At 32.3% G+C, this 14,399-nt stretch overlaps 1 protein-coding gene across 1 annotated transcript; it reads right to left on the reverse strand.

Annotated features, from left to right (window-relative positions):
* Positions 1-8,521: 8,521 nt before the first annotated feature.
* On the reverse strand, positions 8,522-12,924 carry LOC132717718 (DNA-directed RNA polymerase III subunit RPC9-like). Its single transcript, XM_060701265.1, has 3 exons — positions 12,764-12,924; positions 10,468-10,577; positions 8,522-9,511 (listed from the first exon to the last, which is right to left on the reverse strand). Exon 3 carries the CDS (start codon positions 9,500-9,502, stop codon positions 9,092-9,094), a length of 411 nt encoding a protein of 136 aa, XP_060557248.1. The 5' UTR covers positions 9,503-9,511; positions 10,468-10,577; positions 12,764-12,924; the 3' UTR covers positions 8,522-9,091.
* Between the last annotated feature and the right edge of the window lie 1,475 nt (positions 12,925-14,399).

Genomic DNA, 14,399 nt, shown 5'->3' on the forward strand with positions numbered 1-14,399 from the left:
GTTTTCAAACTTCATAGGATGATTGTCCATATTGGGTTGAAGACCCATATGATTTTGGGGTCACAAGGTTAAAGGTCAAGGTCACTATTACTTAGAAATTGAAAACAGTTTCTGGAGCATAACTTATGTTCCATTTGGCCCACAATATTCAAACTTCATATTAATTTGAAGGAGGTAATACTTTATTTAATTCCCATGTCTTACAAATGCTTCATCGTTTCTAAAAAAAAAGAAAAATCACTTTCAGGCATATAATGCTCCGCCTAGCTGTGCTCTTGTTCTCAATAAGAAATATCGTTCCAGAAAATCTGAGTGAGCGAATGATCACATGTTATTGGTCTTGATCTACATCATCTGTAATATCAACCCTGGAAAATTATTTCCAGTCCTGTCATTTCAGAAAACCTCTGTCTAGTCCCTTTAAAAATGTATCTTTTATTGAAGAAAAGGTCAGATGGAAGTGTTCATTGTTAAGGACGTTAAAATAAAATCATCACATTTGACCACTTGTGCAATCTGAGGCCATAATTACAGGTGCTACATATACAAAGTGATGTCTCTTTAAATGTTTTTTTTTTCTTTATATAATTGTATATTTTTGTATGTTTATCATGTTTATGTTTTACTGTTTATTGTCTTGCTTTTGCTGGGTTTTTTATGTTTGACTGTTTTTACTCATTATTTTACATTTTGGAGAAAATTGCTTTGGAGAATTTGTTTCTAAATTATGTTAAAAGTTTTAACTTTTTGTGTTGTATTTTTTTTCTTTTTATATATATATATATAATTATATTATTCTTGTACAGAATAAACCTTTGTTTTTGTATAGGGCCAATTATGATGAGTAGAGAGAGAGAGAGAGGGGTGATGTAAATATTTTTTTTTCTTGTATCTAAATTAAATCCACTTTATAAACATCCTTCATAATTTTCTGTTAAAAGTCATCATACACTCGTATTTAATATTTTTACCAATTTCATTAAATTGAAAAAAAAATATGTCAAGATAATCATGAGCAAAGAAAGAAAAAAAAAAATTGACCAAGGAGCTTCTGAAATGAATACTTCTGTCATTAAATCAATCATGATATTTGTACTTAATTTATAGTAACTACTGATAATTGGGATGTTTATGTTTTTATTTCAAATTAATTCAAATTTATAGTAGAATTTTACTGATTTAGATTTGATGTATTTATATAATACAATTAAGATTTTGTACTTGAGATAATAAGCAGTATTTTGTAGATATTTGAGTGTTACTTTTTTAGTGATTTTTTCTGTCTATGTAGCTACAACATGTAGCAGTTTTTACCTTGTGAATTGAATTATTTTCTATAAAGGTTACTTTATTTTTTTATCTGAATTTCTACACAAATTGATAGGGTACTGGGAACATGATATTTATTATTTTTTATTTTGCTATGTATATCTATGGTTATTTAATAATGAATGATTGCAAAGTTGTTTTTATGTGACATTTACATAATCTGTTTACACAGGTGCTGTCAATTTACAATGTTATTTTCATTTTTTCCTAATTGAAGGAAATGTGCTGTATTATAAAGATATTTAACAGATAATAAGGCTTTATATGAACTCCAGCTTGGATGGTATAGGCTGACTTATAATACTGCACGTTTGTAACGTCGCCTTTCATTGGATAATCATGATGTTTATATAGTTTTATATACACAGCTGCTGTCGATTCATGAAAAGACCTTACATTTTTCGTTAAAAAATGATGCTTGCTGTATTATAAATTCGTTATAAAGATTGTTGACGGGTTATATGGCCCTATATAAACGGCTGTTTGCAATATAACCCTCGCCTAGCAGCTCGTGTTATATTTACAAAAAGCCGTTTATATAGGGCCATATAACCTGTCAACAATCTTTATAACTAATATTATGTCTGTAATGGGCCATATATACATGTGACCTATCAAGAAATCTTTACAACTAATAATATTAAAAGACAAACATGTGACATAGACAAATCACTGTACAGTTATATTTGTAATTTTAGCATTTGTACTGCCGAAAATCATGCTTTATCATTATTTTGATACACATGTATTATTGAAGCATTAAGCAGAAGAAAGAAAACTATTATTTACATCAAACTTTTGATTTATACATAAATTTATGTTAGAATTACATAGAAGAACAAACATGGCTGCTAACTCAAGTTGCATTGCACTTTATTCCAGCTCTAAAAAACTGTTAAGACTTTCAATACAAGGCCCCTGCATGTACTCCATGTAGGACAGACAACTTTTCAGGGGAGATAAATATTGCATTGTGGCTGTAACTCAGGGTTACATTTTGAAATGAGTGGTCCTTATAAAACGGCATGTATCCCATGTAGGACTGATAGCTTTCAGTAATGGGAGTTAAATGTTGCATAGTGAGTCTAAAAATTAGTTACGATTTAATCATTGCTATGTGTAATTATCATGAAAGTGTTTCTTAGACCAAATGAAAGACATTTGGACTTAATTTGGCTGTAAAATTAAACCAGCTTGTATCTGACATACTAGTAATAATAGTCAGATATTTGTTATTGTCCTCCACTTAGCTAGAATATAGATCAATGTATCTTTAAATCACTTTGATTTTTTCATGACCAAAACAGAGACAATACAAGTGATAAGATGTCAAATATTTCCAGATTGAATGCTCTCTGTATATACATGTATTGTATCATGTAAAACCAGTGTATATTGTTATGTCTTCCCTTATAAATATAGGATATGCAAGTCATAGGAATTGCCTCAATTTGTGATATCTTTTATTTGTCTCTATTTACATGAAATGCTCATTCAGTATGATATTAAGAAATTATACTCGACATTTGGGAAGCCAAGATGTACATGTAGTGCTGTATCTATCATTACTTTCATTGAGGATACTTGTGCATTTGTTGTTTTAAGAAAAATGAAAATTACTAATTCAAAAGTTTACAAGATTTGGTCTTTAGCTTATACGCAATTTATATAATACTTATATTAATGTTATAGATAGATATTCATAGGCGTGTTGATTTATGTAATAATGACATTCATACTTTAATTTCTGTATTCTTTTTTATGTGACATACATGTACTTATTTGTAATAAGCATGTATCTTTCTTCTTGGAAGTCTAGTCAAAACATGCTTTGGATAACATAATAACAGTATTTCCATACATGTTCAAACTTCCCTCAGGTATAATTTGTAGTAAAATAAATGTTGTGTTTATATATTGGAAACAAGAGCACCGCTAGGCGGAGCATTATATGCCCGAAAGTATTTTTTTTTTTTAGTAAGGATGACCTTAACCGTTGACCTTTTGACCCCAAAATCAATAGGGGTCTTCTACCCAATATGGACAATCATCCTATGAAGTTTGAACATTGTGGGCCAAATAGAACTTAACATATGCTCCGGCAACTGTTTTCAGTATCAAGGTAATAGTGACCTTCACCTTTGACCTTTTGACCCCAAAATCAACAGGGGTCTTCTACCCAATATGGACAATCATCCTATGAAGTTTGAACATTGTGGGTCAAATGGAACTTAAGTTATGCGTGGAAACATATTTTTCAGTATCAATGTAATAGTGACCTTCACCTTTGACCTTGTGACCCCAAAATCAATAGGGGTCTTCTACCCAATATGGACAATCATCCTATGAAGTTTGAACATTGTGGGTTGAATGGAACTTAAGTTATGCTCTGGAAACTGTTTTCAGTTATAAGGTAATAGTGACCTTGACCTTTGACCTTTTGACCCCAAAATCAATAGGGGTCTTCTACCCAATATGGACAATCATCCTATGTAGTTTGAACATTGTGGGCCAATTGGAACTTAAGTTATGCTCCGGAAACTGTTTTCAGTATCAAGGTCAAAGTGACCTTGACCTTTGACCTTGTGACCCCAAAATCAATAGAGGTCTTCTTCCCAATATGGACAATCATCCTATGAAGTTTGAACATTGTGGGTCGAATGAAACTTAAGTTATGCTCTGGAAACTGTTTTCAGTTATAAGGTAATAGTGACCTTGACCGTTGACCTTTTGACATCAAAATCAATAGGGGTCTTCTACCCAATATGGACAATCATCCTATGAAGTTTGAACATTGTGGGTCAATTGGAACTTAAGTTATGCTCTGGAAACTGTTTTCAGTATCAAGGTCATAGTGACCTTGACCTTTGACCTTGTGACCCCAAAATCAATAGGGGTCTTCTTCCCAATATTGACAATCATCCTATGAAGTTTGAACATTGTGGGTCGAATGGAACTTAAATTATGCTCCGGAAACCGTTTTCAGTTTTAAGGTAATAGTGACCTTGACCTTTGACCTTTTGACCCCAAAATCAATAGGGGTCTTCTACCCAATATGGACAATCATCCTATGAAGTTTTAACATTGTGGGCCAAATGGAACTTAAGTTATGCTCCGGAAACCAAATTGCTAACGGACGTACGGACGGACGGACAGACGGACGCCAGGGGGTATAACATAATATGCCCTTTCGGGCATATAAAAAGTATGTCATTGCAAAATTCTGAAATTATGGTTAGTTTTATATAATAAGGATATACATATACTGTTATAGACATGATATACATTATTTTTCCCCCAACTAGTTGTTAAGTTGTCAAGACGTGTAGACTTATCTTAGTGTAACTTAGAGTATAGCAAGCTTATGTGAAGAGCTTGCTTGGGATTGCTTTCCGGTCCCTTACGGTCAAGGTCACTGCAATTAAAAATAGAAAATTGGTTTCCGGTCAATAACTTTTAGAATGAGATATTTCAATGAAACTTGGTGTATAGCCAGCTTATGTGAAGAACTCCCGCTGCATTGCTGTTACTTAAAATAGAAAGAAAATTTGTTTCCAATCAATAACAACATTTATGAATGAGATATTTTAATTAAATGTGTTGTGAAGCATTCCTATTTGAAAGCCTCACTTTGCTCACAGGATTAATTATTTAGATCAAGATCACTGAAAATAGAAAATTGGTTTCAGGTTGATGAGTAGAGTTAGGAGTGACATTTAAAGAAGCTTATGTGAAGACCCAACTTGGAATTGATATAGCCTTTAATAAATAATACATGAATTGCTTAAAAGATTGTCAAATTGTAAAATCATTTGAGCTTTCTTTGTTTGTGTTGCCCTTGCTTTACATAAGCCTGTTGCTGATTAGATAGCCAAATTGTAAACCATTTTGTGTTTCTATGTGTTTAGTGTTGTGCTTTTTAAATTATTTTTAGCTCACCGGTCACATAGTGAAATGGTTAGCTTTTGTGATCGCTTTTCCTCCGACGTCCGTAAACCTTTTCTTTAAACAACATCTCCTAGTGAACCGAGGAGCCAATTTCATCCAATCTTCGCAGAAATATTCTTTTCGTGGTCACCTTTAAAAATTGTTTAAAGAATTTAAATTCATGCAGAACTCTGGTTGCCATGGCAACCAAAGAAAAAAATTAAAAAATCTTCTTTTAAAAATCTAAAAGAGATAGAACTTAGATATTTGCATGGAACACTTTCTAGTGTGTGTCTAGCAAGTTTATTTAAATAAAAGCCCTGGGGTTATATTTGGCTCCGCCCCAGGGGGTCATTGTTTCTCCATATATGTATATGGTAAAAACTTAAAAATATTCTTTTAAAGAACCCAAAGAGCTAGAGCTAAGATATTTAGCATGAAACATGTTCTAATGAGTGTCTACCAAGTTTGTTCAAATAAAGCCCTGGGTCAAAATTGGCCCCGCCCCAGGGGGTCATTGATTTTCCCTATATGCATATAGTAAAAACTTAAAAAATCTTCTTTTAAAGAACTCAAAGAGCTAGAGCTAAGATATTTAGCATCAAACATGTTCTAATAGGTGTCTACCAAGTTTGTTCAAATAAAAGCCCTGGGGTCAAAATTGGCCCCGCCCTGGGGTCATTGATTTTCCTTATATGTGTATAGCAAAAACTTAAAAAATCTTCTTTGAAAAAACCCAAATATCTAGAATTTAGATATTAAGCATGAAACATCTTCTAGTGAGTGTCTACAAAGTTTGTTCAAATAAAAGACCTGGGGTCAAAATTGGCCCCGCCTCGGGGGTCATTGATTTTCCTTATATGTGTATAGCAAAAACTTAAAATCTTCTTTGAAAACCCCAAATAGCTAGAGTTTAGATATTAAGCATGAAACATCTTCTGGTAAGTGTCTACAAAGTTTGTTCAAATAAAAGCCCTGGGGTCAAAACTGGCCCCGCCCCAGGGGTGTCATTGTTTTTAACTATATGTGTATAGTAAAATCTTAAAAAAATCTTCTTTTAAAAAGCCCAATGAGCTAGAACTTAGATGTTTAGCATGAAACATCTTCTTATGGGTGTCTACCAAGTTTGTTCAAATAAAAGCCCTGGGGTCAAAACTGGCCCTGCCCCAGGGGGTCATTGATTTTCCCTATATGCATATAGTTAAAACTTAAAAAATCTTCTTTTAAAGAACTCAAAGAGCTAGAGCTTAGATAATTAGCATCAAACATGTTCTAATAGGTGTCTACCAAGTTTGTTCAAATAAAAGCCCTGGGGTCAAAATTGGCCCCGCCCTGGGGGTCATTGATTTTCCTTATATGTGTATAGCAAAAACTTAAAATCTTCTTTGAAAAAACCCAAATAGCTAGAGTTTAGATAATAAGCATGAAACATCTTCAAGTAAGTGTCTACAAAGTTTGTTCAAATAAAAGCCCTGGGGTCAAAACTGGCCCCGCCCCAGGGGTGTCATTGTTTTTAACTATATGTGTATAGTAAAAACTTTAAAAAATCTTCTTTTAAAAAGCCCAATGAGCTAGTTATTAGATGTTTAGCATGAAACATCTTCTTATGGGTGTGTGTGTGGGGGGGGCTATATACAGGTGAGCGACCTCAGGGCCATCATGGCCGTCTTGTTTGCTAAATGTTTTGCTTGTGATGTTAAGTGCCTGAAACTGTTCTACAGTTTTGAAGAACCAAGCTTATTGTACTGACATAATGCCTTTCACAGAGATTACATGTTATATTTATTTTAGTTCAATTTAGGCTTTACAAATTAATGCAAGTGTTGTTTTGTTAAATTTTGTAAATAAACTTATATGGAATAAAATTTAGTTCTTTTTTTTCTTCTTCAAATTATTCAATATTTTCACAGCCTCCAATATGCTGATGATGGATTGATTTATATGTGTTTTATTAACAGTGATTTAGTTATAAATCATATGTTACAATGTCTTTAAAAGCAGTGAGAGGAGTGTGACTGTCCTGCAGTAAACTCAGTATTGTTGTTTGACATTGAGATTTCATGCTGTATATATTTTTATAGGAATTTTCACCATGCAGCATATATACACTGAACTCACAATACTTAAAACTTGTCCCTTTAGTAACAAGAAACAAATAAGAAACATTTTATTAGCACCACTTTTTGAAGAAACAAGAACTGGTTGAACTGGGTAATGCTCCCCCAATAGGTTTTGGACACAGGAAGTTATACCTCTTGTAGTGTAAGAGTTATGTCACAGTCAAAGTTCAAAGTGTAAAAATGAACAAAGAGCAATAACTCCAAAATTAAGTAAGGTACAGTTAAGGTTCTTTTGCACTGCACTTCTATTTAATGGGATCTATCTCCCTACAAAGTTTCATGTTGATACCTCTTATGGTTTCGAAAAAGTTCAAAGAGAAAAAATGAACAAAGGGCAATAATTCAAAAATTATGCAAGGCAGAGTTTTGGTTCTTTTGCACTGCACTTTTACCCAATGAGATCTATCTACCTATAATGTTTCATGTTGATATCTCTTATAGTTTATGAGTTATGTCCAAGTGTAAAAATGAACAAAGGGCAATAACTCCAAAATTAGGCAAGACAGAGTTCTGGTTATTCTGCACTGCACTTCTACCCACAAAGTTTCATGTAGATAACTCTTATAGTTTTAGAGTTATGTCCCAGATAAAGTTCAAAGTGTAAAAATGAACAAAGGGAATGGGACGGCAATAATGTGGCTACTCTATTGTTCTTTTTAGCCACACAAAAGAAAATAGCTACTAATAGAAACATTACGGAATGAATGACATCAAAGACAAAGAACAGTTGCCTATTGTCCCTCTAAAAACATTATTACTGTCCCGTTAGAGCGGACAGACAGACAAAGGGGCGACTATATGCTCACCCTTTGGGGAACATAAAAAAGCCCTATCTTAAGCCTATTTGTTGACAAAGTAACCAACTTTTTCTACATATAAAGAAAAGAAAAAGTCTTGATCTAGTTTTGTGGAAGGACGGACAGAGGGTTAACATAAAGTCCCCTTTGGTTAAACTGGTAGGAGGCTAAAATTAAAGAAAATGTGATTCTCAAATTATATTGATACAAAATTAATTGACAAGTTGTTATTTCCTTCAATACCTTTTTCTTACAGATATAAAAAAAATCAGTTACACTTCCACGACTTTACTTCATGTCCTTCTATAAACTAAATAAACACACTTAATTCTTTATAACACTAAAACATACTGTTTCTAATAATATAATTGTGTAAATCATACTTATAATTATATAGAAATCATTACAATATGATACAGATAATATTCACTAGCAGTCAAAAAGTATGGCCTACCTACAGCTCTCAAAACAAAACCATGACAAATTATATTATTCTATACTGTAAATATAGTTGGCATGTATCTATGGCAGAAGAATAATAAAAAAATCATAAAATTTGAAATTTTGGTACTTTCTTTTATATAATAAAATGCCTTGAAATATAGAAACAAAACTTCATAACAACTGGATGGGAATGCATACTTTAACATAGTTTATTGTTTTATTATAATTAAATCAGTTTAAAGAGTCAAAATACAAGTTATTATCAACATTTCTTTTGAGAATATCGGTTCATGGATATCAAATGTATATCATCAAACACAGCTATAGAATGTACAATAATTAGTTTCTATCCTGTTGGCTGTTAGAATTTTGTTTTTCCAAAATAAGCTTAGAAGTCTAAGACAAATTTCACTGAAAGTAATCACACAAGAGTTTTCAATACACGATAAACTACACTATGTTTTAATTCATCAGTTATTCTGGTTCCTGGTCTTCTGCTTCCATTTCTTCCTCCTCGTCACCTCCTGGAAGATGTTCCTTTACAAGATCTAACAGCTCATATATCTGATCTTCTGTCAATCTTTCCTCACTCTCTTCTATGATCAACTGTATCTCAACGGCGGTCTTTGGTCTTAAGTTCAATAACTGTAACTTCTCGGCCTTTGTTAATTTAAATGACTCTAACGCTTTCATGAAATTTGCAATGATTTCGGGAGATTGCTGAGAACAAGCTGATTGTTCGAGATAATGTGTGATTTCGTATGATATTGTGGCCAGGTTTGTCTGTAATTTACTTTGTTTACTTTGGCCTTTATGCATGTCATTGAGTAGATTAAGAACTTCATAGTTACTCAGCATTGCAGCCTTTTCATTCTTCACTTCCATTTTTGTAAACTGTAAAAACACAAAACACACAATCAGTAAAGTAAAATGTGGTCAAAATACTCACTGTCATAACTATACATATTATGGACTTCCTAAGGCACTGACATATAGATTTTTATGATGGGCATAATAATAAATATTACATAGATAAGAATTTTTTGTTACTACATGTTTATACTTGATTGACTTGATGTTAATGTCTTTTCAGACAAATTTAAAAGACAAACTTAACTTTTTCGAAAAATAAAGGTTTAAATTTTTAAGATCTAAATAGAAACTAGTAATGTGTCCATAGGACACGGATGCCCCCACATTCCACTCTGTTTTGTCAATTTACTGACTCTCTGGTCAAATGTTTTGGGCTACATGTGACACAAGTTGGAAACAAAGTCAATGACGAAAACTCTACAAATACTGAATAAAAGATAAAATCCACAAGCAAACCCCAAGGTGAGGTGCATAACTACACATGCTGACCAAGATTCTTGTATACTTTCAGGACTACAGGTCAAATACATTTTGAGCTATGCATGAACAAGTCTATAATTCATACTAAGTCAAGGGCAATAACTCTTAACAAAACTGAAAAAAACTCATGCAAAACACTAGGTGCATAGCTTCTGACAGTGATGTTGATCATCGATCCTGTAAAGTTGGTTGATTCTGACTCAAGCACTAAAGGTACACATAACACATTATTTTGGAATGGTTTTTACTTATTCAAGGGCAATAACTCTAGAAATACTGAATAAATCTACAATTGAAACCCCTGGTGCACAACTACACATGCTGACCAACATTCCTATAAAGTTTCATGACTCTTTTCATGACTCTAAGTCAAATACTTTTTACTTGAGCTACGTGTGACACAAAAGAGAACGGACATGGGGAGGGACGGACAATGCCCCCTATCGTGGGGGCACAAAAAAAAAAGCCATGTCAAAGAAAAATATTCTTAATATTACCTGGGTCTTTATTGTTCAACTACGTAATTTTCTCTCATGTATCTAACAGATGCCCAGCGTCCAGCCAAAATTGTATAAACCCAACTGAGAATCACCACAGCAAATAATAACTGAAATTATAAATCAAATATAAGTGAAGCACTAATTTTATGCATAGATATTTTGATTTTATAGTTTTGTAGTGAATAATTATTTTTTATTGAACAGAGTAGGCCATGAATGAATACCTTCAAGGAGCCGGGACTCAGCCCACTTCACTTATCTTCATTCAAAGTTTGAAGCTTCTTGGTCAATTCATATTGACTTAACAGCCAGTTTTAGGTCTTGTTAAGTTGTTATTATACAAAAAATGACTTGAAATCAATGGATATGCCTACTAATGACCAACATCAACAATCTTGACACCCATACAACACTTAAGGTAAATTCTATTTTGCAGATTTATGGTTTATTTTTTTAAATACTGAATAACAATCAAAATCTTAGAGTATACGTGCCTTATATTTGATTTCTTTTATTTAGAATGTTTACTACAGACAGGCAGCACGAAATACCCAAATATTGCTCAAACATACTAAAAATAAATGTTTTATACAAAAAAGTGCTGTTTTAATTATGAATTATAATATATACTTTAACTATGATTGATCAAACGTTTTGAACCAAAATATACCCAAATACTGTACTATTTAAAATGCTATATTAAATTTTCTAAAAAAATAATACAATGGACACTTGTATGAAATTTCAACAAAATTATACCCTTAAAATTTAAATGTAGACAACAAATATTATCATGTCTTTATTTTAATTTGCAAGTATATTCAGTAATGAACCTAGATAAGCAAATGTCACAACTTTATTTTCTTACAACATCTGAACTGCCCATTTTAACGGAATAAATGAAAGCACAGATATATATAAACATATATTTGGCTCAGTGATGAAAGTTATAGCTGACTAAGTCATATTATTTTATTAATATCAATTCATTTTCACATTTTTATCTGTATTTTAAAAAAAATGAACATTGCTATATTTGGGTATGTTTGGGTATTTCGTGCTGCCGCTACAGACAAAAATATAACCTTTCACAATGTTTAAATGAATTTACAAGACAAAATGACAACAGACCAAAAAGATAATGCAGTGTTTATCTCTAGTTGCTTGTCCCAACACAGAGCAACAGATAAGCTTTAAAAGTGAATTGGGTATTACTCCATCATTTCCTTTGGAATTGGGTATTGGCTCCATTTAATTGGGTATTCCAAAACTCGATACCCTATGATTTCAAGATCAATTGGGTATTCAATTATGAAGTTATGAAGTTTATGGTTTCAATAACAATACAATTAAGATCTTAACTGTTTTAAAAAGAAAATAGGATTAACAATTTACTAGAACTTTTCACAATTGTTTTATTTTTTATATAAAATGCTCATGTTATATTTCATAATATTTTTAACAAGTTCATTTTCTGACTCATTTTTGATTATTTATGACTGTTTTGTTTCAAATCATTTTCCCTTTTGTACGACGCCATATTGCTTTGATACAGCTGGGACCTACTTATTGACGGTCTCCGCAAAATCAACGGTCTCTGCCGGTCTCTCGGACCGTCAACCTGAGTAGACAAATCGACGGTCTCATGCTTTATTGATATGGCTTAGTCGGTCTTTGGAAACAGGGGACCGTCGAAGACCGGAGACCGTTGATTAGTTAGCATTGACTCGGGAATATTCGGATATCATGCATATCGATATAATTTGTCCAAAACTATGAGTGTACGACTGATTAATTTTTCGTTGATGAAAATGACAATACGCACAGGTTTTTAAAACAATTGCGTATTTTATTTTTTTTAATGGATTTTGATACGCATTCTTAAAAAATCAGTTGCGTATTTTATAAAATTAATTGCGTAAATACGCACCTTATCTGTTGCTCTGCCAACATATCATGTCCAAGCTTATTCATATCCTTTTTTTAAGGAATGGCTTTTAACTTTGATTTGCTTACTTTTTGATTTGCTTAATTTGACAATTGTGATAATTCAATTATTGCATAATTGGCCGAGATGTTAATATCATTCAAATATTAATAATATAAATTACATTGGTACTTTTTGAATTTTGCTGAGGGACAAGTTTCTACGATTTTGAATCATTCTTTAATTCAACTATGATAGTCCGATAACTATTACAGTTTGCTTTCTGAAATGTGCTGCAACATGTTTGCTATCATTATATCTTGCTCTGGTATCATGAAAATTCAATAAGAGAGAATGTGTTCTTACAAAGTTAAGTATCCAAGAGACTGTTTTCTTGCTGAATATATACATGTTTAAAAATGATAACAACTATAAAAGACGTTAAATGATGAAATATATTCGCTCATTCGCGGCCTACATGTTTGTTGACATTTTCCCGGAAATAGAAAATGCGCATGTGCAGTAAAGTACATAACGATTGAACACCACTATTTTTTTGTAATTTGGTGTTGGAAAGTACTACCTACATTCAACCAATATAACATAGTACATAGATTGGCAACACAGATAGCCATATGTTAGTTATAATTTTTACACGAATCTGTTTAACATATTAAGTTTGGGAACTGTTTATAAAAATGTAAGTTAAATGCAAATATTTACATACAGTTCTACACTACAGGACAGTTAATTAGTTCAAGGATAGTTTGTGCGAATTTTCAAGCTATTCAATGTGTCAAGCCTCTTAGTAAAGATTATTTGTTGTTAGGGCAATTCTGTACGGCAAAGATGTTTGGTATACAGCATATTTAGAATAAATAAGAACATAGAATTTATTATGTCATTCAAGAAGGTATTAATATCGTATTGATAAGTTTTTCGATATCAAGTACATTTATAGTTCAGATTTCTTGTCTATATGAGGTGTTTTTAATGGGATAAAAATAGATAAAAATAATACAAAAATGTGCAAGTAAGTATTGATGTTTTGCAATTTTCAAGGGTATTTCAGTTTAACTCAGATGTCACTTTGGAAAAGCTTCTAGTCTTGGATAGTCATGTATTTTATAGAATCATTTAAGACATTTCTAGCAACAGATCTTAATTGGACGTGTTCTGCTTTTTAGACAGAACATATTTGCCACGGATGCCAAACTATTGTGTAGTATATTCTACCTGGGGTCTTGCTTGTATATGTCTTATAGTGTTTTTAGACATATTATTATTATTTATTTTATTATTTTTTACGTTTTTTACATATACATTTCAGGCTTTTTTTCTTCAGCTGTTCTGTTGTTGATAAGCTCGGTATTGCCTAACGGTTACCCTATGTACTTTGCTTCTTAGGATGATTTTAACCAAATACTTAAAACGACAAAAGATAAAAGGAAATATTCTAGATTTATTCTAGATTTATTCTAGATTTATTTTTCTAGTTATTTTGAAGACTTCACATTAACCCATGGTCCAAGCTTCTTCCATAATTCTAGTGAGTTTATCTCTTCCTGTAGGGTTAAGGCATCTTGTGTGGATTTGATGGTGACGTAGACAACAGTATATCATCTGCGAATAGCTAAGCCTTACCGTTGACAATAGAAAGTAATTTATATAGGAAATGAAACGGAAAGGTCCTACCACTAAGCCTTGGGGACACCAGAAAGGAAGGACTGGTTATATGTCTGATTTCTGACCTTCTACAACAGCTTGTTGTTTTAAACACAGGCAGTTGATTGGAGGTTTGGCTCACAGTATTGTGGGTAAAAGCGCTTCCCATCTCAGAATGTTCAAATAGATCAACAACGAATGAAAATACAAATTTTTTATGGTGTATTGAACTCTTTAAAAATGTGTACATAATTTGAGCTAATAAGATAGTGATATGATATCGAGGATTACAAGCTCTTCCTTTGATTATGACAAGGATGCGAGGAATAAAGGCAAT

Source organism: Ruditapes philippinarum, unplaced genomic scaffold (assembly GCF_026571515.1).
Source record: "Ruditapes philippinarum isolate M1 unplaced genomic scaffold, ASM2657151v2 ctg3763_1_1_1_1, whole genome shotgun sequence".
NCBI lineage: Eukaryota > Metazoa > Mollusca > Bivalvia > Venerida > Veneridae > Ruditapes > Ruditapes philippinarum.